General features: G+C 34.3%; 5 protein-coding genes across 11 annotated transcripts in view; 2 read left to right on the top strand and 3 right to left on the bottom strand.

Annotated features, from left to right (window-relative positions):
- The first annotated feature begins 140 nt into the window (after nt 1-140).
- Rfk (Riboflavin kinase) lies at nt 141-2135 on the top strand. Of its 2 annotated transcripts, none has more exons than XM_067351939.1 (4): nt 141-495; nt 1228-1331; nt 1518-1620; nt 1721-2135. In XM_067351939.1, the coding sequence occupies exons 1-4, from the start codon at nt 408-410 to the stop codon at nt 1834-1836; spliced, it is 411 nt and encodes a 136-aa protein (XP_067208040.1). In that variant the 5' UTR covers nt 141-407; the 3' UTR covers nt 1837-2135. The 2 variants fall into 2 exon arrangements, with proteins under 2 accessions (XP_067208040.1, XP_012229444.1); XM_012374021.2 differs by having other exon boundaries at nt 150-495; nt 1183-1331.
- Nucleotides 2136-2898: 763 nt separating this feature from the next.
- LOC105676248 (H/ACA ribonucleoprotein complex non-core subunit NAF1) lies at nt 2899-6542 on the bottom strand. Of its 2 annotated transcripts, XM_012373982.2 has the most exons (7): nt 6387-6542; nt 5946-6289; nt 4488-4788; nt 4247-4376; nt 3851-4119; nt 3616-3773; nt 2899-3528 (listed from the first exon to the last, which is right to left on the bottom strand). In XM_012373982.2, the coding sequence occupies exons 2-7, from the start codon at nt 6235-6237 to the stop codon at nt 2942-2944; spliced, it is 1737 nt and encodes a 578-aa protein (XP_012229405.2). In that variant the 5' UTR covers nt 6238-6289; nt 6387-6542; the 3' UTR covers nt 2899-2941. The 2 variants fall into 2 exon arrangements, with proteins under 2 accessions (XP_012229405.2, XP_067208029.1); XM_067351928.1 differs by having other exon boundaries at nt 2899-3773.
- A 262-nt stretch (nt 6543-6804) lies between these two features.
- Nucleotides 6805-11740, bottom strand: LOC105676469 (putative ATP-dependent RNA helicase DHX57). 3 transcript variants are annotated; one of them, XM_012374385.2, is made up of 12 exons: nt 11599-11740; nt 11362-11512; nt 11078-11262; nt 10539-10993; nt 9895-10412; nt 9494-9807; nt 8933-9422; nt 8457-8839; nt 8260-8381; nt 7844-8163; nt 7152-7763; nt 6805-7075 (listed from the first exon to the last, which is right to left on the bottom strand). In XM_012374385.2, the coding sequence occupies exons 1-12, from the start codon at nt 11661-11663 to the stop codon at nt 6932-6934; spliced, it is 3759 nt and encodes a 1252-aa protein (XP_012229808.1). In that variant the 5' UTR covers nt 11664-11740; the 3' UTR covers nt 6805-6931. The 3 variants fall into 3 exon arrangements, with proteins under 3 accessions (XP_012229808.1, XP_067208024.1, XP_012229810.1); XM_067351923.1 differs by lacking the exon at nt 11599-11740 and having other exon boundaries at nt 11078-11237; nt 11362-11502; XM_012374387.2 differs by lacking the exon at nt 11599-11740 and having other exon boundaries at nt 11354-11493.
- Nucleotides 11741-11794: 54 nt separating this feature from the next.
- Nucleotides 11795-13449, top strand: mRpL41 (mitochondrial ribosomal protein L41). 3 transcript variants are annotated; one of them, XM_012374390.2, is made up of 3 exons: nt 11795-11920; nt 12628-12795; nt 13009-13449. In XM_012374390.2, the coding sequence occupies exons 2-3, from the start codon at nt 12636-12638 to the stop codon at nt 13341-13343; spliced, it is 495 nt and encodes a 164-aa protein (XP_012229813.1). In that variant the 5' UTR covers nt 11795-11920; nt 12628-12635; the 3' UTR covers nt 13344-13449. The 3 variants fall into 3 exon arrangements, with proteins under 3 accessions (XP_012229813.1, XP_012229812.1, XP_067208038.1); XM_012374389.2 differs by lacking the exon at nt 11795-11920 and adding an exon at nt 12173-12383; XM_067351937.1 differs by lacking the exon at nt 11795-11920 and adding an exon at nt 12511-12529.
- Nucleotides 13438-27017, bottom strand: part of LOC105676470 (MAP/microtubule affinity-regulating kinase 3-like) — a 122803-nt gene continuing 109223 nt past the window's right edge. Inside the window, exons 3-11 of the mRNA XM_067351926.1 lie at nt 19992-20192; nt 19761-19907; nt 19366-19686; nt 19162-19285; nt 18858-19069; nt 18476-18618; nt 17165-17709; nt 16667-17085; nt 13438-15883 (exon numbers count right to left, since the gene is read on the bottom strand). Coding sequence (XP_067208027.1) covers nt 15764-15883; nt 16667-17085; nt 17165-17709; nt 18476-18618; nt 18858-19069; nt 19162-19285; nt 19366-19686; nt 19761-19907; nt 19992-20117 — 2157 coding nt within the window. The 5' untranslated portion in view covers nt 20118-20192 and the 3' untranslated portion in view covers nt 13438-15763. The remainder of the gene's footprint in view (nt 15884-16666; nt 17086-17164; nt 17710-18475; nt 18619-18857; nt 19070-19161; nt 19286-19365; nt 19687-19760; nt 19908-19991; nt 20193-27017) is intronic.

The following is a 27017-nucleotide window of genomic DNA, read 5'->3' on the forward strand; positions in this document are numbered from 1 at the left end:
ATCATTTGCAATAAAGTTAATGCACAAGATGTAATTGATTTTCAACAATTAAGGATACTGACAAATGTTGACGTAGAATATTGTTATTAGATTACGTACATATGTAAGGAACAAAAGCTTATCCTCCACATAATTTTTACTTGCAAATCTTAATATTGCGACGTTTTCTTCTTGTTATAAATTTTTCTTGAGAAAGTGTGTTATATCAAGTGCAAAAAAAATCATGATCTTTAGAACTTATTGTCACCAAACGCGGGTGACTATCAGCTTGACGTAATGTTGGACATACGTGCAAATATATTACAGCACATGCCACGTCATATTATTAATGACCGCACGTTTGTTTCAGTAATTTTGCTCGGTTTATCTGTAGAATAGTGCCGACTGTCGTGGAATGAACGGGAATCATGTGCAACAAGATATTGCCGTACTTCGTATCTGGAACTGTCATTAGAGGCTTCGGTAGAGGTTCCAAGGCACTCGGCATTCCGACAGGTATCCTTATTCTATAGGATATTCCGAAATGACTACACCAGTCATTATCAATTAAACAAAATTTTAAAGAAATAATTGAATGCTGTCAGAACATTGTGACATGTATTGTAGCAATTCATATAACGACATGTGGTGCAATAATTCATTTGTTTCGTTATTAAAAAGTCGGAGTTGCGTGCACGTTATCGATTTTTCTTTTTTATTACATTTAAACTCTCGTCATTAACATACAATCAATCTAAAACAGATCTTTGTGAGCTGAAACTATAGGTTAGGATTTTCCACAGTTCTTGAATCATACACAAATTTTACTTGTACTTTCTGCACTTTATTTTTTATTCTTTTCTCTCTCTCTCTCTCTAAACCTAAATATATTTGTCATATAAAACGCAGAAAACATAGAGTGCATTTTTCTATACGCGTTTTCAAAATTTTTTAAAACTCTTAGATTTTTTTTATCACAATTCTTTATATTTTTATTAAGAATGCAGTAAATAATTTATATTCACGTTGATAACAGTTAATTTTATATATTTCATATTCATATAATATTTTTTATTCAATTTTTGTTTTAAGAAATTGAGATATTTTATTATTGTTTGTAATTAAAATTTATATTTGATACTTAATATTAAAGGAATTTGATAGAACTTATATATTTCTGCATTTTTTGTTTGCAAATACTAGCTAATCTCCCAGAACCCGTGGTTAACGCCTTATCAAAAGATTTAGATAATGGAATTTATTACGGTTGGGCCTCTTTGCGTGGAGAAGTTCATAAAATGGTAGCAAGCATAGGATGGAATCCTTATTATAAGAATGAGAAGAAATCCATGGTAAGAATAATAATATTAAAATTCCAATAAAATTTCTTATTAATTTTTACAATTTGATTTTGATTAAATATTATATATATCTTATATTTATATTATTATTTAAACAGAATAAAATTAAGACTTAGTACATCAAGAAAAATATTCTTTTGATTATTAGATAAAATTAATTATTTAATTATTTTGCAGGAAGTGCACATACTACATAAATTTCAAAATGACTTTTATGGTGAAGAACTTAAGGTGATTATTGCTGGATATATACGACCTGAAAGAGATTTCTCTTCCCTAGGTAATATACATTATCATAATAATGCATAAAATATGTGTAAATGAAATTCTAAGCAAGTTAAACTGTCTATTGTACGACTTCGTATTACTTATTTTTACAGAGGAACTTATCAAAGAGATAAAGAATGACATAGCAATTACGGAACAACAATTAGAAGAGCCTGTTGCAAATAAATTAAAAAACGACGATTTTTTAACGACTAAGATAAATAATTAATAAGATAAATGGCTTTAAAAAATGTTGATTTTTATTCTTTATATATTTAAATCTTCATACATTTTTATAATCTTACAAATTAAATATTCTGTTCGATATTTTAAAATTATATTTTTATAACATAATAAAAATAAAGTTAATAAATATATGTGCTGGTGATTATGAAAGTGATTGAGTGAAAAATTTTGAAAGATTGATTTTATCACTTATTTTGTGTTACATCAATCTATAAAGTCGAAATATATGTATTTTATACTCCACTTTCAGAATCATACCGGCACATATTACTTCTATACAAATATGATTATATTGATCTACTGGATCCATTGATTATGTGAATCATTGATTAATATTTATATTGCTAAATCAGGTACAACTTTATATGTCTTATATATAAAATGGCATAAAAATCACAAAGGCGTTTAAGACACTCATTTCTTTCAGGCAGGGTCGGATTTTGGCATAAGCAATATAAGCAATTGCTTAGGGTCCCGCGCCAGCAGGGGCCTCAAAGGTTCCATACAACTAAATTTCATACAAGTATTAAATTGACGGAAAAAATTAAAAAGGCTCTCTTTAAAGCCAGTGCTTAGGGACCCCCACGATCTAAATCTGGCCCTGCTTTCAGGTTTACTAATTTTTTTATTTTTTTCCAAATTACTCATAAAAATGTAGAGTTAAATAACAAATCAAAATCATAAAATTTTATTTTGAAAACTAATTAAATTTGTACAGTTAGAAATGACAATTTAAAAAAAAAAATTTTTTTTCCATATAAAGTTTAAGTAAATTTCGATTATTTCAAAATTTTTTACATATTATTTATATTTTATATAAATTAATCATATTAATCATATTAATTGTAGTTATTATTTACAAAAAAAAATAATCAATCAATATAGAAGTAATAGAAATTTTTTTTTTTTAACCTTTTAAGCTCTTTACCTTAATAAAAATTTATTAAATCCCTTCATGACTTTTGTGTCACACTATAATAATAAGATGAGATAAGATACCATTATCAATATCAATTTTAAGAATAAAATATCGTATTGTTTATTAAAAAAAAAGGAAATATTATTTTTATCAATTAGATCGAGACGTATTAGTCGTTTGAAGCCGTTGTCTTCGTCGAAGAAGGTAACGAGAATGTAGGTAAAGATGAAGGTACGGAGGATGATAGTGATGAAAAAGAAGTGGGATGTGGAGAGGACGGAGGTGAGTCACCTGGAGGAGGTGGAACAGATACGAGCGGACAATTAACTAACGGAGATAGCCATAGTTTGGTCCTTTGCAATGACATCGGTAATTGTGCATTTGGATACGGAACCATATTCCTCAACAATGGTGCATTTGAACATTGAGAGTGATTCATCAAACGTGGCGGTAATATTGAGAAAGCGTAGTTTTCATAGCGATTTGTAGGATATTGATGCGTATTGTGTATTGGGAAATTTGGCCGACCTTGATAATATTGGCTCGTATCGCCTGGATGCAATCTATTAGACGCAAGATGTGAACCCGACTGCCGATATATGTTATTTTGTGCACATTCCTGTTGCCTATCGTTATAATATTTGTAATTAGAACGATTGCTATTTCTCCGAAACAGTTTTTCGTTCCTCTGAGATTGGGCGTTTCTGTTCCATGGATGATTTGATTGCCAATCACGCTTCGACTTCTGACTAGGGCCTAAAAATCGATTATAATATAATTCAATTATTCGTAATAAAAACTTGTAGTAAAAACTAAAAAAAAAAAAAAAAAAAAACCCCTTACCTGACATACGCTGTCGTTTGCAAGGTACGTTATTGTCAGTTGTGCTGACATTTGCAGAACCATTTTTCTGCTTTAGCTTTTGATAATAAGCCTGTTCTTCCTCATCGTCCGAAAATTCCGGCGGCTCGTCGTCGCCGACAGCATCGCAACCTCTTATCCTATGGAAAAAATGACAAATATGTTACAATTACGTTTACAATCACGGTCAAAGTTTAATATTTGTGGAGGTACCAACTTGGCCAACTCGTGCAAGAAGACAAGGACTGTATGTTCTGTTTTCGGGCAATAATAAACCAACATGCCTGCTTCAATCTTGTTTTGTTTTATGTGTTCGAGATTGTTGAAGCGAATGCAGTAGTATGGTTCACTTACAGATCCGAACACATCGAATATTTTACCAAGTGTTCTTTGTCCTTTATCCAGAAATAAAACTGTCTCCAGATTAAGTGTAGGTTTGCCAGGCTGCGGTTTTACAACGACCAATTGTTCCACAATTTTATCCACCTAGATCGTTCAAAAATATATTAGACATAATTTATACATAGAAATTATTACTTGTTTTTATGACAATTCATATTTTATATCTATTTATATTTCTTTATATAACATTAAAAATGTTTAAATTGATTACTTCGCCAAATAAATAACACGAATCTTCGGAAACGTTAATCTGTAAGTCTTCTATTGGCGGAAGCTCATCAAACTCGTTTTTCATTTCCTTTGAGTTTTTTGCTACGCTTACTTTATTGCCCATCTCCTTGCTAAAAACATTTAACATATATCCAGAGTTTGTCTCCATTTTTATTCATGTGAAAAAGATAAAAAATACTTGTACATATTGTAATTTTAATTTTATAGAAAGATAAGTATACCTTTTATTATTCTTTTTGTTCTTAGTAATAATATCTGAATCGCTGCTATCACTGCTATCACTGCTATCACTATTCTTATTATTATTACTGCTGCTAATAGATTCATTCTCACTGTCAGTTTCTTCGTTTGAAGATAATACTGTAAATGCACGATATTCCTGCAAAATATTTGTTTGATTGATTGGTATAGTAGATTGATTTTCAGTTTCATCAGTTTTATCACACTTATTTTCATTTGTGTTTATTTCTTCATCTGAATTATATGCCAAAGCAATCATGTTAAGAGATGTTTTATTATTCTCTGCAAAATATGAAAAATATATACATATATTTGTGTATAAACATGAGTATATAACAAGTACATAAAATCATATAAAAATATTAATTAAAATATGTATTCAACTTTTACATGATTTTAATTATGTATATGTGGATATGTACAAGGTGTCCCAATAATCCTGATACAACCGAGAAAGGTAATGATTATTTATGAAAAAATAAGTCAAAATTGCAGAATAAAGTTTTTATATATGAAATTTTCAAGAAAAACTTTCTGAAAATTTGTCAGGTACATGTGCAATAGTACATTTTTATCTTTATTTTATTGAAACTTAGGAAATAAAAAAAAGTCATTGTCCATGTATACAAATAAAAACACAAACAGAAACAATAATCTCATCAATACATGACAGCACAGAGAAGCTTTGTTTTGTCATACAAAGGAGCATAAAAGACATCCTTTTCACTTCTACATAATACAAAAAAAGAATCCTTTTACTTATACCAGAGATGGGAATTAGTTGCAACTTTTGGCTCGATTTTCTGATTGACGCCTCCTGCCTCCTCCTTGCCGCTCACATGCTAGCAACGAGTCACCAAACGCGCTAACAATGCCCGTAACTAAGATGCGTGACACTCAGCCTCAGGAATGTCCATATCACAAATTCAACAAGATAATAAATATGGGACAATAGATTTCCACATCACCTGTGAGGTACTATTATTGACACGTTCTTCAACAACAGTTGCAACTAATTCCCATCTCTGCCCTATTCCATAAGATTTATAAGACTGCAAAATTCATTATCAAAAAAATGTGTAATGTTCAAAATACAGAATAAAGCAAAAGTTTTTGTTCAATAAATTATCATTTTACTTATACAATTTAAGTTACAGAAAGAAACATATTAGTTTTGAATGAAAAGTTCAACGTGGAGCACAAGCAATCTATATGGCAAAAAACATTAATTTATGTAATTGATATTAGTAGTAAATAAATATTTATAATACAAATTGATACTTTTATTTATAAAAGAATACATTTATGAAGAAATGTTTATAAACAGTTGTACTTATGTTTATCTTGTATTTGTAAGAATGATTCCATTATGTTACTGATCTCACTTATTCTCATAAATATATTAAATGCCTTCTTTAGAAAATTTATTAAATGGTTACCTGGATGTGTATTTTCCACTGTATTTGTATCATTTGACTCAATTTTTAAAGATTTCTGTGAAGCTTCCTGTCCAGTATGAGCTATATTCTCATGAACAATTGTAGTGGATGTATTAGCAACTGCTTGATCATTTTTCTTTGAATTTGATTGAGTATGATTGAGTTGATCAGCGATATGTACTGTATTACAATCATTTTCTCCGCTTTCTAAATTCATACTCTTTTCATCTACACAAATTTGTTTTACAACCATTTCACTCTCTTCTCTTAACATATCCTTATTTGGCGGCATGCTTACTTTTTTTTTAATTTATCTTTCGATTTTTTTCAATTACTTTATTCAACTGTAATTTAGCAGAGTTTTTTAATCAAATTTAAATTTTGCTGATTAATTTTTATTTCTTTGTACAATTATGCTACTAAAAAGTTAACAATACTTACAAAGTTGAAGATAAATAACAACATCCACGTGCGACATATGCACAATGATGTGGAAAATGTGGTTAGGGCGAAATTACAGATTCTGCTTTTTCGCGCATGCGCAGTGCGACGATAGTGAAAACAGAAAATACTAGAATTCGTATACCAATATTTTCTAATCACACCACTAGCTCTTACCAAAATGTATCTGTCTGTTCAATAATTTTTTATAGAGTACCACAGCATACCACAGCAACTAGTATTTTTATTCGTTATTAATACAACTAAATAACTACAAGTAAAAAATAAAAAGCGCTTATATGCTTAAAAATCAGGTTTATTTAAATGTAATTATTATTTAATAAATTAAATTTTAAGTACTTATTACATGTTCTATATGCCAACAGATGCCCCAAAAACAACAAATGCATAAGAGAAATATTTTTTGTTTAAATATATCTATATTTATCAATGTCAACTGCAAATATGTTATAAGAATTTTTTCGAAATAATGCATTGTTTATTTTATTATAAAAAGTTTTTGGCAATATGCTAGACGAATTTGCCTATTCTCTTGTTACTATATTTACGATTGTATGTATAATTTGTTTGCCTTGTTGATGGTTTAAGAGATTTAAAAGAGGGTCTTTCATCTTTTGCTCTAATAATTTGGCCAATTCTATTCTCATCCGTTGCAAAAGTAGCCCCAACTGAAAACATATTAGATCACAGTTATGCATATTAAAAACAGATATTTAACTTTCTTGTCACAATTGTGTAACTTACACTGTGGGATTCCATTGTAAACATAATCCAGCCACGATCTAGGCAAAGCATATACATTCCATTGTGTAATTCCAAGTTTAATTCGTAACCGGAGAACAATATTAAAGACAGAACTGGGATCATGGACACTTCATTAATGAAAACTTGGCTGGTTTTCATTTTCTCTTGAAACACCAAGTACGGACTCGCAAAATGTCCGACATGAAAATTCACAGATGATGGATGAATATTGACGAAACCGTCGTGCGTTTCGAATTTCAACTTCTCCGGTTTAGGTTCGACTGGAATAGCACCAGTTGATTGCACTCGGAAAGATTTTGCGGGTGAAAGAACCTTCGCGACGTTAGGATACAATGCCGCACAGAGAAGACCCTGGAGTAGCTTGTAATTCTCATTATTAGTATTCAATTCAAGTCCAGTAATGTCCAAAATCCTATCGAGATTGGGCTGTCTCTTGGGCAAATTAACAGGCACGAAACCGATTGACACTAATAATTCCAAAAACTGGTACTTTATGTCTGCTAAAGTATGCAATGTTCGCACAGATAAATAATTTTCTTCGGCAAATACTCTGCCGGCGTAATTACTGTGCGAACAGGCAGTTAGCCATTTCTGTAAAAGTAAAAATAGAATAGAAAAAATATCTTAAATGTTACTCTCAATTATCAGAAATAATCTCGCAGATATTTTACCTTGTAAGCCTTGAGAATAGTCAGCTGATCTGAGTTAGCTACGGAGAATTCTTTCTTAGGATTGATCTTTTTTCTCAACTCTGATGGAATGCTAAATGGGCTTTTGTGCGATAAGCATGCCGCGATAGTAAGTGCGGAATCCAGACAGCAAAAGATCGTACCGAATAGTATTAATTTGCCGATTCGTACATTTACAGGTAATTTAGCTAGATGATGACCGAGCGGCGTTAACACGTGTTCTGAATTAAATGCGCCTACATCCTGCAAACGTGTGATCGCGTTTGTAATATCGTCAGTCTTTGGTGGTTCCAGCGTCTTTTCTGTTGAAAAAAAAAAAAAATTCAAGAGATATAGATTATTATTTGGAGAACAAGAGTGTAAAGTAAGTATGATAAAAATATGAAAAGAAATCTTACCTAATATATTGTGCAAATCTACTTTCTTTCCCCCATGCATAAGTTGGATACGTAGAAGCAGTGGTTCCAGAGAAATTCTTAGTATTTCCGGTATTGGTTGTGCCTCGAGATGATATTTAAATCTAGAAGATTGAATATATATGCGTTATACATATCATGCATTACATTGTATTTGATAAAAATTGTATGACACAGACCTGTTCGAGGTATACAAATGAATACACACTCCAGGCATCACTCGACCGGCACGTCCTCTTCTTTGCATAGCATTCGCTCGCGACACCCAACGAGTCTCTAAACTTTCCATATTCTGATTCGAATTAAACCTCGTTTCTTTCATCATTCCTATATCGATCACGAAAACACAATCATCTATAGTGATAGACGTTTCAGCCAAATTCGTACTGATTACTATTTTACGGACACCCTTTTCCGTTTTTTTGAATATAAGACTCTGCTCCTCGTTAGACAAACTTGAATGTAAGGGTAAGATAAGAAATTTAGTTTTTGGCCACTTATTTCCGTTCTCACATAATTGATTACACAAAGTAAGAATTTCAGCCAAGCCAGGTAAAAATATCTAAAATATTGTACAAGATATAACAATACATATTATCATTGTGCAGGAATAAGTGGGTGTATTTACTAATTATATGATAAAACAAATACTCACTAAAATAGAACCTGTTTTCGGATAATCATGTTCACCAAAAACAATCCACCCTAAAGTCTCCTCTATTAACTCAAAATTAATCCTTTCATGATCCATAACATATAAATTTTTATATGTCTGCTTAGAATAACCATGATATCTGCTGGCAAGTTGTATTAATGTTAAATTCTCATCTTTAATCGATTCTTTGGGAGTGTTAATGCGTGCTCCCTCGGTGTCGGCAATCTCTAAATCGATCAGAAGTTGCTCCCAATCCATCTTAATCTTACGAGTAAATTTAGAATTTTCTTCAAAAACGTATTTTGTTGTTTCGAATATCTCTTCGAGAAACATGTGTTTCACTGGAAAGGTTTTTCCCGGGATATTTAGAATCGGTGTCTTTTTGAAATATGAGGAGAAAATGTTAGCTTCAAGCGTCGCGCTCATCAGTATTATTTTCAAAGAAGGTCTTTTCGGTAGTAATTCCTTCAAAAGCATGAGTAGAAAATCACTAAAAAGAAAAATATAACATGTAATAGAATAAAACAAGGAGAAAGCAAAAGAAAGATAAGAATATTTTACCTCTCAGCGCTTCTTTCGTGCACTTCGTCGACTATAATGTGAGTAACGTCTGACAATTCAAGATTTGCTGATAATCTTTGCAATAATATTCCTGTAGTACAAAATAACAATCGTGTTTTACTAGACATTTTGCTCTCCAAACGTATCTGATATCCAACAGTATTTCCTATCTTTTCGTCTCTCTCAGCCGCTACACGCTCCGCAAGTCCTATAGCGCTTATTTTTCGAGGTTGTGTGCATATTATATTAATATGAGATTTAATTTCTGATTGTGATCTTTTAACAATCCAGTCATCCAAAATGAACTGCGGTACCTATAACATTTTTTATTTTGAGATTTGCATTACTTTCTTCTTCACGCACATATTACATTTACATAATTAATAAATATTAAAATATACCTGCGTGCTTTTGCCACATCCTGTTTCACCAGAGATAATAACAACCTGATTTTTATCTACAGTTTCCAAGATTTCATTCGTGTTAGACCAAGCGGGCAATTTCTTTCGTACCTCCTGCATCTTTTTGTAATTAGAACTTTTCCATTTATTCTTAAATATTTCTTCTATCAAATTATCTTCTTCAGAAATTTGCTCATAGGAGATATCCCTATTTCTCTTATTGGTACTACCAAGTTCGTAATGACTAGGCACATTCAATTCTTCCTCGTTCTGTTCCTTTGGAAATAATGGCTCAAATTGATGTAAAAATAGCTCTTTATTTTCTTCTAAATAAGCTTTTATCTCGTATTCATTTTCCAATAATGAAATTATCGAAAATATCGAAGGAGTACCTTCGAGAGATAATAACAACGCTTCATTGTGTAGCCGTCTTACTATCCTCAGGCATTTTATACGTGGATATAACCCATCATTTTTATAAAAATATAAATATGGCGGTTCATAAGGATATTTACACTCTACAAACAGAATGAATAAATATTAATGCTTCTATAATTTTATCAAGCAATATTTTTATCATTAAAATATTCTTAATATTGTGATTATATGTAATTCAATTAGTATATTTAATTACATGTTCGTACCTTCAGGAAATCTTATTTCTAGTGTGAAATATGGATCTTCCAAAAATGGTACATTTGATACTTTCTGTGGCAGTTGATGAAGAAATCTGCATTTATCTCCAAATCTGCATTTTTTATGAAGGAAAAGTCTGCACACTTCTTTTTCTTGCTTCTTTTCTTTTGGCTTTTCTGTTTTCTGCTCAATTTCTTTATTATTTGTTAAATAATTTAATTTTATTTGCATAGTCCAAATGCAATGTTTTATTTTTTCATGAAATGCATGACCATAGATTGATTCGAGCGCCTCCCTTTCCTCAGATCGTCTTTCCAATAATTCAGCAGCATCAGGAATTTCAATATCTTTGTTTTTTGGAATGTCCTCAATTCCATAATATTTGCAAAATAACACTTCTAAAGCTTTTCCCAAATTGTTTTGTGCATATATGAAAGCTTGTGTACAATGTGAAGCACAGAAGCTACAAATAAGAAATATATTTTTGAGATCTTACAGAATAAGAAAGACATAATATAATATATACCTATTAAAAAACAAACATTACCCATAGCTCTCTAACTTGGATGTCGCAAACTGCTTCGTTATTTCATCTTGAGTCTTAGGAGTGGTATCCTTAGAAGAATAATCTACTATTCCTTTTACAACCAAATTACCTCGTTCCATCCAGTACTGTTTATCTAAGTTTGAGGTTTTGTTTTGTAATTCTGAAATGTCAGATAATTTGAAATCCTGCAAAATAATTATTGCAATTAAGGAACAAAGATCCATAAAGCATTTATTCATTGCAAACATTATTGCATTGTTTAATAAATAAACATACGTATTTACTTTTCCATAAATATAATTAAGACTATCGTAGAGTTCTTGCTCAGATTGTTGAGACACTTGCAATGTTTGCATTTCCACCTTGAATTTGCTAGATAATGCTGGACCTGCACACCTAGCATCTTTCTCTCTGTTACTTTTTGCATGTGTATTTCTATTATGTACATATAAAAAAAATTTAAGTTTAATTTGATAGCTCTGTGATAAAAGTGTAAAAAAATGTTCATATATTTATCTTACGTGTTTGCCTTGGACGTGCCTTCTAATGTAATATCCTCCATCAATTTTAAACTACGATAATCCATTATTTAATTTAATCGGTTATATTTCTTTCACTTAAAAAGATCGTTATATTAGGCTATACATAATGTGGTGCAACGTGCAACATTAGGTCTACTATGGTCTACTAATATACTAATGACTCATATATATATATACACAGAATAACAACCATGTGGCACGGCAAAAAGTGGTAGTGTAACCTATCACCTTGAGATATGTATCTATAATTTTCGCAAAAGTATAAGACTCGTATCAGACTATGCATTGCAGATAAAAAATTGTAAGTTGGAGAGTGGAATTTGACCGATCGATTCAAAGCGAGAATCATTTAATTAATAATTACTCGAGTAATAATCATTTTTGATTGACATTAATTAATTGGTTATGTATATGTATATATATAGTTATGATGTGTAACTCGCAATCATTCGCAATTCACAATCTTGGAATTTCGATACGCATGGTGTGATACGAATTTAAGATATCATTAGCAAATAACGCATGTTTCATGCGGTAACCAATCAATTCTTCGCCTTTCTATTCTATTCTTTGATGTGGAATTATACATACGAATATATACCGGTGCATTTATGGGATATAAATAATTGTGTATTAATTATGGCATAGTGTATTCATAATCAAGAATAATTGAGTGATTGAGTGTTTTGGATAGTCTAAAATAACCTATCTTGGACAAAATATAACGTGAATTGTGGGATTTAAGTCACTTTGTTGTTTATAATGTGAGTTTTAAATAAGATTATTTAGTAATTCGATATTTTAATTGTGTAAATCAATATCTTTGATGCAAGTCGTTATTTATCACAATTGCTATTGTGAATTACTATTGTAAGGTTATGTTTCATACAATTCTTGAGAGTATTAAAAGGTTTCTTGTGTTATATTTTGGATATTTTCAATAGAAATGTGGAATATTTTAAGTACTAATTGTGGAATATAGTAATTATTAATTTACAATTTTACCAGAGATAGATATGGCATCATCATGTATGATTTTGCAACGCGGTATTGCAACTTCGTGCGTCTGTCATGGAAAACGGAATTTTCGAAAATTTTTGCTGTACAACAAACGTGGCAGTCGTAATTTTAAAAAGCAACAAGCAGAAAATCCAGATCCTGATATACCAATAGACAGTAAGTTATTGTTTTTAATATCTTATTGTAATAGATTAGTTTAGATGAATATTTATCATTATGACATTTTAAATTCTTTAAACTTAACAAAATAAAATGTAGAAGTGTACTATAAAAAATATAAATAATTTGGAAAGCTATTAGTTAATTAAAAGTTTCAATCTGTTCAATATTGTGCAGTATATACTAATTGATCTTTATAACCAATTTTAGAGAGAGGTGTAAGGGATACTGGATACAAGCTGGATAACAAATGGGTTCATGTACCAGAGATGGTTCCTGAATTAATTGTTCCTTCATTAGAAGGATTTACATTGAAGCCTTATGTTTCGTACAGAGTTGAAAAATTTACACAACCTGAATTTACCGCTCAAGATTTATTTGACATAGTATATGCTAAAAAAATAGAAGAAGACTTTGCAAACGGTCAGTTAAATGAAAATGGAGAGCCATTAAATCCTAGTGAACACGAAAAGCTTACGCCACAACAAGCTAAAGACAATGCTGGAAAAACAGGCTGTGATATTTTTAACCAGATGAAAAAGTAAGTCCTTTAGTATTTATATATGTAATATAAAGTGTAAGTTTTTGTGGGGGTGTGTACCATGTAAAAATAAAGAATCTTTAACATGCCCGCATAAATTTGGGTTTCAATCTGCATATGTTTTATTTTTAGAACTCGCATGTATACATATGTTGACAATTTTGCAATTTACAAAAAGTAACTACTTACTATCGTATATGACTGTTAAAGTGATATTATGTGCGCACTTTACTAAGAGCATGAAAACGGAATTTATTATATTGTATACATATATAAGCGACCATCTCTTTAAATCAGCTTTTTTTAATGACAAATTGTCAATATTGGCAGTCAGTGCTTGATAGCAAATAATTACTTCCGCAAAATGGCTGTAGTCTTTGAACAGATTACATATTATATAAAACGATAGCTTACATATTATAAAACAATAGTATCACATATAATTATCGCAAAATCTTCCGCGAAAATTGTATTGAACTTGCATATTGTTTTGATGGACAAGTGAAATTAATTTATTGCTACTAAAACAACATTTATGTTGTACTGAATTTCTATTTTATGCAATCCGTAGTTCTACGAGTCCAGAAAAGACAGATATGAGAATTCGCACAACAATGTCGAAATTGATTTTTCATTCCTGAGATTCATGGATATTTTGCATCGATGTCCGTTTTGCGGATAATGGATTTCGTTTGTGATTAGGCTAACTTAACAGTTATCTTTTACTTATCAAAAGATTTTTGAGCGAAGTTTGATTGTTTCCTGTCGGGTAAAAAATGGCGAAAAATTTGAATAGTAAAGTCGTTGTCAGTTGTGCGCGGCCGGTATTGCTTACTACTGACTAGATTTCCTAAATTCTAATAATATATATGTATATGTATATATATGTATATTGTTTTTAAAGTGCTGTATTCATATCAAACGTACAAACAGTTTCATAATCATTATTGTTTCTCTTTAAAGTCTCCTAATAATTATAATCATGTAAGAAGCTCATAAAACAGAGCAGTTGAAAATATCCATGTTTAGAAGAAAATCATATTCAGAGTAATGTTCCGTGAATATTCATGAAAGATACTTGTATAAAAGTAGTGCAACTGCTAATGCGATAGCTATAAATGTTTCTAGAAAGAGATAACGTATACAAAATTCGGTTAACTTATCCTTATGTAGGGAATCGAGCTCACATAAATAATTTATTTGAATTATTAGAATATCTCTATACAGAATGCAGCACTTCTTACACATTAGCTACTATTTACTGCTAATATTATTGTTTTCTGTTATTATTTCCTATTTTCTATGGTCATCAATAAGAGCGGAAGAGGAAAACATCTCTAATTTTGTACAATGGAACGCTTATTAAGAAAACGTAACAAAAATCTTTCAACTCGCGTCGTATTTCCACTCTTTGATTAAATCAACGGAAAAGCGAAAGTGGCATAGTACTTGTGCGTCGCTATAAAAAGAATTTTTATTCTATTTCAGTCGCTGTTACTCTTCACGTCGTCGATATTTCGTTTTCAAGCCTTATTCTATAACATATTTATATTATCTCATCAACGACTTGAGCATCCGTATTTTTCTCACTCATTGGCAGTACAGATTATCCTCTAAGGATATATTATTGTGTAAATTCGGTGTATTCTGTTATTCGTTTTATACACATGAGCAGTCGCGATAATGAATGAGTCCCCTAAGCCTTCTAAATCTACCCAAATTTGTCAATTAAAAATCCCATTTAACAATACTCATTAATTTTACAATTTTCTCGTATTCTCTATAGCGAATGTTATAAAGCAAGTCATATGCCACCTGCTCTTCAACTAAACTTGGTGTTTCATTTTGTTAATTATCAGTCTATGATATAATTGGATATTTTGACTGGTAGAATCAGTCATTTTAATAAGGCAGGTACATGTGTTACTGTATGACAAAGATTCTCTTGCATGAGAATTTTCTTTTCTACCATACATATGCATTTCGCGTATTTATTCATGCAAATATGCAATACGTATAAATGTACAATAGACGTACAATACGCGTAAAGATCAGTACAATTTTGTGAAACAGCATTTGTAGCAAACGATTTATGTGAAACATTTTCTGGTAAACAATGTTTCAGACCAATAAAAGGGTGCATACTTGCAAATCTTTGGCATTCAGCAACATGTACCATACATCTAATCAGAGATCTTGAGTATGTAAAGAAGTATAGTTATTATAAACGAGTGAATATTACTAAATCCTTCGTATAATACATCTTAACATTTCTCTATCGAAACGCAAAATGATATGCAACTAATAACAGTCACGTGGAAAGACTAGGGAGGGAATACTGCTGAAAAAGTTGATACAATAGTTCAGCTGGCTTTTCATACGCAAGATCTCAAGATAATTACTAACAACGATAAGGGCAGAAGTTTATTCCATTGGATCTCCTACATTTTCGAAGATGGTTGAATGTGGATTGCTGGTAGTGGGCCACAAGAAACCACCTACACTGCCCGGCGGTAAGTATGACGCACCTCCACTAAGGCCCACCTAATATTTTATATTGTATCAGTTATTGAATATTATCTGACATGTAATCTCTTCTCTTTCATACTTTTATATCTATATGCATGGACAAAATGTGCTAAGCGAAATGATATGAAAGCATTGTGGGGTGTAAACACTCTATAACATTTCCTAATGAAGTTTTTTATGTACACTATAAATATAAAAAGAATATTTTTTTACATCAATGCAACGAATCTATTGTGGTACTTTGGAAATATTCACATCTTTGGCACGTAAAAATTATATTCGCGATTCTATAATACATAATTTTCTAAGTAAAGTTTTCCTGATTAGGCATCCTTTTTCTGCTTCAAGTGTAAATTACATTATTATTGACATGGTAATTTTGTATCAAGGATTGGTTCATGCAGGCAAATTAGAATAAAAGATAACTGCCAAATTAAAGAAAAATAATCATTTATTTGCATTTAACATAAATAATTGTGCTAATAAATCGCAGGTACTAAATAACATCGTAGGTACTAAATAACATTATGTACATTGGCTCACTATTGTAAATGTTCAAGGCATTTACAATAATGTCAAGACACTCTCGATATATAAAACCTTATTCTTTACATTAAGTAAACTATGTACAAGAATTTTTCAATGTTATTACGTATTGGTGAATTTACTTCCGTCAAATAGAGAATGTCAAAATCACAGTCCAATTATAAAAAGCGTTCCAGCGGCTGTACATGTCGCTTCAATCATTCCGGCCAATCTATCCTCTATTTTTACGCGGTAACTTCTTTATGACTTTACCTGCTGGCTCCATATTAGCGATCTCTCCGCCAATTGACAGTCCGCTGCCAATCGGGATGGTAGACTCTTCCACCTCTCCTCGTCCCGCTTTCTGTCTCTATCGAAGTCTCTGTCGTGTCCCTGAGAGAGAGGCGGCAAAATCTGCGTTCGTTGCGCCAGCTTGTAGCTATCTTGCCTCGGTACGTGCTCGGTACGTCTACTGCCGCCGCTGGTAGTCGAAACCGGGATCGGAGTCGGACTACCACCACCTCTGTTCCGGTGGTACAAGTTACGCTTTTGTTGGAGCATACGTTGCTGCACTAGAAGCTGCAGCTGCGTGCCCGAGTCGCCACGCATCTTAAACTGCTGCTGATTATCGGGTGGTGTGGACGGCGGTCTAAGGTGGACTAGATCCAAGTGGCCTCGAGCTTTTCCTGAATCTATAAGAGATTATATGCACTGTAAAATTACACCGTAAATCGATGAGGACTTACGAATGTCATCGGGAAGGCTATCTACCTTGAATGCTCCTTTGCTTCGATGGTCTGTCGCTGATACCCTGTTGACAGAACAGCAATCTAGGTCCACCGTCGGACGCTCTGCGTCCCTGTGAGACTCGGGATATTCTACCAGTAATCGGGGATGGACTCTTGGGCGGCGGTGGCGTGCAAGACGGTAGGCTGCTCGTAAAACAATTTGTCCCCGTGTAATCTGGCGGGCAGCCAGAATCGAAGCTGGACTCGAAGAGCTCCGACGATGAGCTACCGCTGCCGCCCGCCATGAACAGGGTCGTTCGACTGGGCGGATCAATAGGATCCATAAGCGGGTTATCAAAATGATGCTGGTAATCGCTTAATCTTCGATTGACTATCTGGCTGTCAATTCGTTGACTGATATCGTGATCTAGGCCTAATCTGTGTTCCTCGAGCTTAATCTGTGCTTCGCGCAGTTCGTCGCCGCTTGGACCTTCTTCTAATTCGCCTTCCGCGCTGCAACAACCTTCATCAGTTGAGGAACTGGTAGAGCTGAATCTCTTACCCCCTCTGCTGGTGTCTTCTCTTCCTCTGAAACAAGGAAAAGATTCATTCTATTAATGTTTGAAAGAATATTAATGATGCTTTTCTACCATGAGCGGTTTCTTGCGATGATTGTGAACAGATGTTTTATACAGCAATGAATTCGGGAAATTCATCTAGCATTCTCCTCATTATTTCTATTAGGATTTGTCTACCGTAATACTTTCTTTACATTACATCATAGAAAATTAACCTTGTTCCTAGTGCAGCATTGTACAGCATATGACTTATTTTGATATGCTATTTATTTTTAAGTTGTTAAATTATTATGAAACAAATATAAAGTATAGTCTTGCAGGGAATTAGATTTTGTTAATGTATGTGCGATAATTAATATGGAAAATAAAAAATCTCTCGGTACAAGCGATATAATTTAAAGAATATGGTTCAAATAATAATGTACATTTATTAATTACAAAGCAAATTAAAATTATGATAGGAAATCGAGGTTCTAGGAGAAAAAAATAAGAAAATGAAATGAAAAGTTACCAAAAATAAAACGACAGCAATGTGCTTCCAATCCAACCTGTCCTGATAAAATCTTCAATATGTGCATCACCCAAAGTCAATAAAGTTCAACGTCCCACTAAGCTATCGCTGTAAATAAAAATTGATTACGTTAAAGCATTATTATTCTTGTGATTTTTCCGACTGGTAGGATTGGAAGTTACAAACTAAACATGAAGTTGCTATTTGCAATAAAATTGTCAAAATAAAATGTACGTGATGGTGCTTAGAAAGAATAAATGTCTACCTTGATTTATATTTATCTTCTTTTGTTCTCGCAGAGGACCAGCAGGCATTATTAATGGTGCTGCTGACACGATGCTGCTTCAATCTTTCCAGCAGTAAGAAATAAATAGCAGCATGATGGTCATAGCTGCTGTTTCGTAAGGACTGTTAAAAAATAACATTTATATTTAGACGATGCGAGCAAAAATCAAAATAATTTATATATGTATATTTGAAATAACAGTACATTTTAAATATTTAATTCGCTAGACAATGCTGTCGTTTATTTCCAGAACAGTATATAATACGAGAATATAAGATTCGAAACTTTTTGAGAATAAATATCGAACGAGTGAATATATTCTTAATTTTACAACGCAGCAATGAGAGAAAGGTTTCCTCACCTCTCTAGTGCGACTGATGTCTATTCCTAAACTGTGCATGAGTCGAAGTATTTGTTCATTTGGTTCTTGTATAGATGACGATGGCCGTGTCACGATCACTGAACAAATGCTGTCCGCTGTTCCCGCCATCCAACGGTGCCTCTTGATTTGTGGAATGGTGTATCGTTTGGAAGGCTCTAATACTAACATCTTGCGTATTAGACTCTCGCAATCTGCAATACAAATTACAAATATTTACAAATACAAATTACAAATTTCGACGCAAATGTTAAATACGCAAGAAAACGTATATTTCAATAAGCACCTGTACTCATAAAGTAAGGAATTCTAAATCTGCCACTTAGCACACGATCTCTTAATGACTGAAGAGTTGATCCATCAAACGGCAATGCACCACATACTAACACATACAACACAACACCCAGGCTCTACAAGAACGAGAATATTTATATCAGATATCACAGATATATTATATTTTTCTTTTATCGCTTCAAGTGCTGAAACTCACCCACACGTCGATTTCCGGTCCAGCGTAGTGCTTTCCGCGGAAAACTTCCGGAGCGGCGTAAGGTGGACTACCGCACCATGTGCTCAATCGTTCTCCCGGGGCGAATCTGTTGCTGAAACCAAAGTCGGCGATTTTTACGTTCATCTGAGCATCGAGAAGCAAGTTTTCCGCCTTTAAATCCCTGTGTGCCACACCCGTCACATGGCAGTACTCGACCGCGGAGAGTATCTGAGCGAATGTCGCACGTGCTCTGGGCTCTGCCATTCTTCCGTATCGCGCTATGTAGTCGAATATCTCGCCCTTGCTCGCGTATTCGCACACCTATAAACATAACAGCAATACTTAACACACATGATTCATTCAATTCACAACAGCTGATTTCTCGGTATTCTTACCATGTAAATCATGTTCTTCGTTTCCATAACTTGATATAATTTAACGATATGCGGATGTTCTAACTGCTTCATAATTTCGACCTCTCTGTATACTTTTTCTAGATTAGTAGAATCTAATTGAGTTTTGTCAATTATCTTGATAGCCACCTAAAAAAGAATAAATTTGCAATAATATATTCTTCGAGATAGCATCGTTAAACAGATATAATAATAAAAAATGCACGCGCATACCTCTGTTTTTGTTATTCGATGTCTAGCTAGTTTTACAACAGCGAAATTGCCTTTGCCGATGGTTCCTTCGATGTCATAAAATCCAACGCGGATTTGCTTTTTACCCTGTGTAGGTCCAGTATCCATATTTACGGCAATGTTTTTTTCAACTTGCAAATTTTTATTCTTCTCTCAGTAGTGTTGTCACTATATCTATATAATCTGCAAAAAAATCGAAACATGCAATCTTAAAAGAAGAGAAAACATTTCTCTTTTATGAAATTTATACGATCTGATACACATAAAATATTTTTGAATCTTGTGTAAAAAAATTGCACTGAACAAAAATGTATTCTTTAATATTATTAAGTAAAAATAATTGAAAGCACAAGTAATTGTGATGAAAATATAAAAAAAAAAAAAAAAAAAAAAAAAATAACAGAGTTCTAAGCTATATCATATTTTTAGAATAAATTTGAAGTAGCTAAATTGTTTTTTACATACAAAAATTTAAATGTATAATTTCTCTAAATCTTTTTATTGATATTATCACTTATTTTACTTTTTTAATCGGTATGTCGCGATGTGTCACTTTTCGATATCGATATGTTACTTTTCAATATCGTCTAAAAATCTTTTCTGACTTTCCCGTTCTATATTATACAGAGGTTTTTTTTTCGTGTGCCTATGCAAAGCAATCACGCACGCGCAAGCGCCAATGAAAATTCATAAAGATCCACTTCGAAAAGCCTTTTACGGATTTTACGGATTCGTAATTATTGCCTTTCACGTTGCACATAAATCTTCTTTATGTGCATATAAAATATTTTCTATTTCGCCGTGTGACGCGAGAGTTCCAAGATATCTCGAACGATATCGGCGAATGTAATTTATGATAATTATTTACCACGTAATCGCTACTGACGCGAGCTTTCAAGGCTGATTCAACACTAAAAAATCACGACATCCCGGAAGGACATCGCACCGTCGACACGAGAAGAGAAAGAAACGCGCAAGAGCGCAGAGGGGAAAAGAGCGACGAACGGTCTCAAGGAGAACACGCGTCAAGGATTACTCGTTAGTAGAGTACAAAGGCCCACCCGCAACAAGTACAATAGAAATCCTCGACTGACGTCACGGATCGACAACGACCTCCTACGCGTTGAGAGGGAAAGAGAGAGAAAGAGAGCACCGATCGATCGTCGTCGATACTCGATAGAGTACCGCGTCGTCGGATGAGGTCGTCGACGAGCGGTCGTGCGTCAGGACGCGGATAAATCGCTCGCTCGCGATCCTGCAATCTCGCTATTGAACAAATCTACAAGGTACGTAGAACTGAAAAATTAACTCCCACCCTCGACACTTACCCCTTGGCTCGGGAATTACCGGTCGCCCGCAACGAAGATCGTTCGGTGAGCGCGTTCTACGAAACAGGCGGCACTGACAACGATGATGACAGCGGCGAGGAGGAGGTGCTCCAGGATTGCGCGAGGAGGCCGGGAAGCCATCGGTGAGTGCGGATCGTCGTGACGCGCGTGCCTGCCGAGGTATGCGAAAGTACCGCGGGTCCCGTTCACCACTTCGGCAACGGAACGGAGCGGGACGGCACCGTGCCTACGCGCGCACGAGTCAGCGTAGGAGCTCCGCACGGCACGGCGGTTCGATACCGACTGACCGACGGCCATCTTGCCACCCCCCCGTGCTGCTTCAGCTCGACCGGCGGCGGTGTCGGCGCCCTCGGCCCTCGTCGCCCCCTCGTACGCCGTCGCCCCGGCCATTCTTAGCAAACTACCCCTCTCTTCGCTACCTCTCTTCACCCTTCGCCGCCACACTTTACTCCTCTTCCGCCTCCTCCTCTCGCCCACGTTCCACGTAACCTACGTCGGTGCACCCGACGCCCACCACTATACCGATTACTATCGCTGGCGCGCGCGCGTGAACGCCCGTTATCTTCGACAATTGACGTCACGCACGTACATATGCCGTGCCCGGCATCCGTCTCATCGTTAATTGTTTCTCGATATAATTGCGTGACAAGTAGCACACTGCGTGCTCGCACGTGACTGACCGGTCACCGTGCGGTCATTCCTCATTTACATCCGAAAATGTCCTTTCAGAATAGCAAATTGGATAAAACGTATATATATATATGCATCGTGCCTCTGTGACCTAAGCCCTTTCAGGGCGCTTTACACGAAGTGGATTGCATAATACGTACATTAAAACTTATTTAGTTACCAAGTTATTATTGGAAAATTGGATAGAGTGCCGTGTATTTGTCTTAAAACCGAGATAAATGGGCGGCTTGTGTGATTACAATTGTTAGTATAACGTCCGCAAATTTCTGGATCGTTTACGGTGAAAAATCGCGCCGTCAAGCGAGAAGACGGACTTTCTCGAACGAATAATGAGACGCGGGAGATATATTCTCGAGCAATGTTCTCGTATGCGCTGCTAATCTCCGCTCTTGGCCTCGTCGTTCTGCTCTCGAGTGAGCGCGATTCCTCTCCTCTTGTTTATCTCATCTCTTAAGGGGTCCTTGCATGATCGACGGTTATTGTTGCCACTCAACAATATTGATAGTCGACTTGAAAGACTTGGTAAAATTAAAATAGGGAAGTGTTGAAAATTCCAGGAACTTCATATATAATTATCTTTGATATTATTATAGTCTACAAACAGATCGGTAAATACAAATGTAGTTTTTCCGCAATGAATGACACGCAAGTCCGATTAAGTCACGCTTGTATCTACTTGGTGCAAAACAAATTCATAAAGTATGATTGATTATATATCAGTTAAAGAACCTGTTTAAAATAGTCGATTGTTAATTAATTGATTATTAATTAATTGGAACTTCGAGATCAATTTATATAATTATTTTCGGTGTAATGGATACCGAATATAGCAATTCAGAAATGTAAATGTGATTTGTCAATTTCTCGAATTAAACCCGAGTTCGACTAATTCGTCGTCACATTTATTTAATGTAAAATTTTAGCCAAGGTATAATAGTCGACTTTAAATTGGTCGAGGAATCGCTGTGATTAAAAGAAAAATCGAAGGTACTGGAACATTCTATGTGCATTATAGCCGCATGATAGCCATGTTCACGGATTGATAGTGTAATAAATTCATGTTAATGACGTACTGCGAATCACGGTGATTTATGTCGGTGGTTTTATTATTTCTTCTATTTCTATCGAATAGGGCAAGGGTATTTTGGGGAAACGAGCATGATTCGATCGACGTTATACTCTTCGTGTTGGTCGGTGCTAGGTCGAGTTCGTCCGACTGAAATAGAAATAATAAAATGCGAATGTAAGTGTCATTCATCGGAGCGAGACGGTTGTTGAAATACACGTTGCCGCATCATCCTCGCCAGTTTTCCCTTTTGCACTTTCATAACGCCGATTTCGCCGGCGACGATGTAACATTTCGTATATATATGAAAGGTAAGCGGACCGAATAACGCGCATCTCCTTTCTTCAGCGTAAAGTTTCTCCTCGATTTTCGAATCAGAAACGGATTCATTTAAGTGTATTTTTGCAAGAAAATTCATACATTTATACGTTAATTAGAATGCGAATGCAAATGCGAACGTGGCAATTTAATATTATTTCTGTATGACGTATTTACTCATATGTAAAAGCTGTCGTTAAAATTCAGTTTTTTGATATACATATTGAAATAATTCATTGGAAATAATTAAATGCGTCACAGCAAACATAGATAAAAAATACAGATAAAAAATTACATAAAAAATGCAAAGATCGAATAAATTGTAAGTTTCCGGAGATTTGAAAGGGAAGAAGAATAATGCAAGAAATTGCACTCGTGAATAATTTAATTCTTTTCTTTTCGCCGATCCCTGAATCGTTTCGTGGAAGAATCGGTAATTCACGATCGTCGCGGTGAACGGTTTTCTTTGTTTGAACTAATTGACGTCAACGGCTTTTGCCAGCAGTGTTTCAGACGTATGTACACATCGGACGATCTCTCGCTTTGAATATGTATAATGCCTGACACGGTTTATTATTTCTTAATGAATGTAGAGACCGGCGTTACGCTTCCTCGAGGATGACGATTAACGTACTCGGAAAAAATCATGTATTGTTCGCAGTCGCTAATGCAGCACGTCTCGCGCTAGTAGATGCCACCGTGAATTAGTCAGACTTTGACTTATTGTTAGCTTAAAATCGATAGCTTTGTACGTACAATTTGTCTGTGTTACGTTTGCCGTCTTTTAAAAATGCATTATAAAAATGTAAAGTGGATTCTGTCAAACCTACTACATGACAAAATCCAGCTATTTAAAGCTATAAATTATCGGAATCTTTCTCAATGTTTATCATTGTCGGCAATAAAAAAGTTTATAAAAATTAAAAAAAAATGTCAGTAACATTTTCAAACAAATGTATTTTCGAAAACTGTTCTAAACAATTTCATAATCTAAATTTGGAAAATATCTGCATTGATAAATAACGTTATTTATAAAATCACCCAATTAACACGCTAGTATCGACACACTCGATCTTTTACGTGGCGTTTACGGCACGTGATACATGGTTTTAAGGGAGCACGTGGAGCACATTTCTATCTCGAATTCGCAGGTGTTCTCTATTACGAGTCGAATGTAACGCGATCGTACGGAAGAGCCGTTCCACCGTTTTAACGGCGGATCGCTTAAATTATAGCGAGTGCGGAGGCGGAACGCGATGCGATGATCACGGACTGTCCACGAAGTCGGACAAGACTGCGCACGTGTACAATAGTTTCCGGTTTCACGTATTGTCGCGCAATTATTTCTATACTTGTTTGATACTTAGAAGTGTGAAATAATGCGTCAGATAAAAATTACGCCATTAAAATATAGTTTTATTTAATGATATAAGAGTCCTCGATATCTAACTATGCCAACCGTCTCGGTCTGATGATGACGTCAACGACAAGGCAGTTGAGAATACATACATGCAAATAATTCCTCCCACCTATGTTCCCGTCCAATTTATTATTCACAGTTGTTTCAGCAAAGTGAAAATTTTTTTTTCAGAGCATTATTCGATAATAACATACGATCGCCTGAACAGTTAATGAAATAATTGCGTTAACGCTTGAAACGGACGCACGCTGTAAATTCCCCCTCAGTCCCTTTTTACCGATCAGTTCAGTGGAACGGTTCAAAGAAGATTGGAGATAATTGATGACGGCCACGTCTGTGGTCACGGGTTTAATCGATTTTCTTCCATCTGTTATTTTTTTCTTTTTTTTTTTAGGAAATTGACGTCAGACGCGCATTTTTGTCAGGGACGTTTCTAATGCGCTGTCGGCGCTGTAAATTGCCTCATACGTGTCCTGTATTTTTACAATCGCGTAAACGAGTGTCGGCGACGTTTTTACAGACAATGCAATAAAGCGTTATTTCGAGACGGCATTTTTCCCTGGTGAGTTCCGCAGAGAGAGATCGGTCACTCGAGAAGTGTTCTTGTTGAGTTTATCTCGCCACGCTCCAATTTGCCTTTCACCGTTTCTCAAAACAAAGCTGTATGCTCTGAGATATATCTCTTCCAGAGAGTTTCGAAAATTCTATTTACTTGCAAATTCACCGTATAATTTTCGAGGATCTACGTAGAGCGTCGACTCGTCTTTTTCAGGAAAGCAATAAGCATGCTTTTCATATTTTTCAATTATTCTTTTTACATATTCGTGGAAATTTTATAGAATATAATGCAATTTCAATGCTGGCTTTTTATTTCTGAAAAAATAATGTACACGATCTTTTATAACGTATAGATTATTTCAAATTTGCAAAAAAAATATTTTTTTTAAATTTACAATTTTTTCTCTTACAAGGGTATTGCATTATTTTTGAAAATAAGGAATACTGAATGCCTGCTGTACTTTAATCATTTTTATGAGATGAAAGATCTAATAATAAGAGTCTCTTCTTTTGAAAGATTTTCCCTTTTACGTCGTATGTGCGCAATATTTGATATTTATTTCAGATCTCGAAGAATATTCAAACGACATTCAACACGAAGAATATTAATCGCGGATTTATTATGCGTGGAAGAATTCAGCCTTCATATACCCACATTATACGACGCGTACGCACTTTCTTGTCGTAGGTCATATTCGTTTTTCCACTCCGAACAGACATCCTTCGCAGTCTTCATGGTTGGATGAATCGATAATACGTCAAGGCAAGGTCGAGAAGGAGAGAGCGACTTCCTCGTCGTTACTGTCGTCACAAGCGAAAGACGTTTATAATGAAAGAATCTGGTGATGGCAATGAAGTAATGTGATGCTTGGCGACACGTGAAAACTGGAATTTCACAATCTCCCTCTCTTTTTCTCTCTCTTGTCTTTCTCTATTCGACAAGTCCTTCGCCGCCCACGCACTTCGGCTTGTCATAGGTTGTACTCGGCTTGATTTTGCGCTTGCACGCGAGGCAACTTCGGTACGCCAGTAAATCAATATAGGACGCCGAAGTCGTGGGAGAATCCGTCGATTTTTGACGCAAAGTTTCTCGCGGAAGAAGCACGAAACAGACGGCCAGATCGAGAGATTTGTCCTACTTTTATGTCTATTTCCTCTGAGACAGTACACACAAATACACGCTATATTTCTGCTACAGATATGTGCCAAGAAGACTGATACAGAAAATTGACACGTGAAATGCATATATTGTGTATATGCCTCAGTCAAAGTTTCTCGTATAATTCCATTTTAATAATTTCGTATAACGATTCCATTTTATTATAATAAAATAGTACAATATTAATTTTCTTACGCATAACATATACCATTAATCATCAGAAGCTACATGAATAAGTTATGCGTATGAATAAATCTAGCAACTTTTCGAGGCACTTTCACATTTTGGCTCTTCATGTAAAATAAGCCAAAATTTATTTATATATGTATTAATAAAATATGTATATATATTTTTAATGATAATCATACATATTTTATTAATATATTAATACACTGTGCCGATGTTGATAAAGTCATGCAAACTTTATCGCTGAAACTGTTTAAATGAG

The sequence above is a fragment of the Linepithema humile genome, chromosome 3 (assembly GCF_040581485.1).
Source record: "Linepithema humile isolate Giens D197 chromosome 3, Lhum_UNIL_v1.0, whole genome shotgun sequence".
Lineage (NCBI taxonomy): Eukaryota > Metazoa > Arthropoda > Insecta > Hymenoptera > Formicidae > Linepithema > Linepithema humile.

What these genes read in the sequence shown, in the direction of transcription:
- Rfk (XM_012374021.2), top strand. Translation starts at nt 408, where the DNA reads ATGTGCAACAAGATATTGCCGTACTTCGTATCTGGAACTGTCATTAGA. An exon ending in AGAATGAGAAGAAATCCATG is followed by an intron (nt 1,332 to 1,517) that starts GTAAGAATAATA and finishes ATTATTTTGCAG; the next exon opens with GAAGTGCACATACTACATAA. An exon ending in AAGAGATTTCTCTTCCCTAG is followed by an intron (nt 1,621 to 1,720) that starts GTAATATACATT and finishes TTATTTTTACAG; the next exon opens with AGGAACTTATCAAAGAGATA.
- LOC105676248 (XM_067351928.1), bottom strand. Translation starts at nt 6,237, where the DNA reads ATGCCGCCAAATAAGGATATGTTAAGAGAAGAGAGTGAAATGGTTGTA. An exon ending in CGTGTTATTTATTTGGCGAA is followed by an intron (nt 4,120 to 4,246) that starts GTAATCAATTTA and finishes TGAACGATCTAG; the next exon opens with GTGGATAAAATTGTGGAACA. An exon ending in TTCTTGCACGAGTTGGCCAA is followed by an intron (nt 3,774 to 3,850) that starts GTTGGTACCTCC and finishes TTTTTTCCATAG; the next exon opens with GATAAGAGGTTGCGATGCTG.
- LOC105676469 (XM_012374385.2), bottom strand. Translation starts at nt 11,663, where the DNA reads ATGGATTATCGTAGTTTAAAATTGATGGAGGATATTACATTAGAAGGC. An exon ending in TTAATTATATTTATGGAAAA is followed by an intron (nt 11,263 to 11,361) that starts GTAAATACGTAT and finishes ATTATTTTGCAG; the next exon opens with GATTTCAAATTATCTGACAT. An exon ending in CATTTGTATACCTCGAACAG is followed by an intron (nt 8,382 to 8,456) that starts GTCTGTGTCATA and finishes TCAATCTTCTAG; the next exon opens with ATTTAAATATCATCTCGAGG.
- mRpL41 (XM_012374390.2), top strand. Translation starts at nt 12,636, where the DNA reads ATGGCATCATCATGTATGATTTTGCAACGCGGTATTGCAACTTCGTGC. An exon ending in TCCTGATATACCAATAGACA is followed by an intron (nt 12,796 to 13,008) that starts GTAAGTTATTGT and finishes AACCAATTTTAG; the next exon opens with AGAGAGGTGTAAGGGATACT.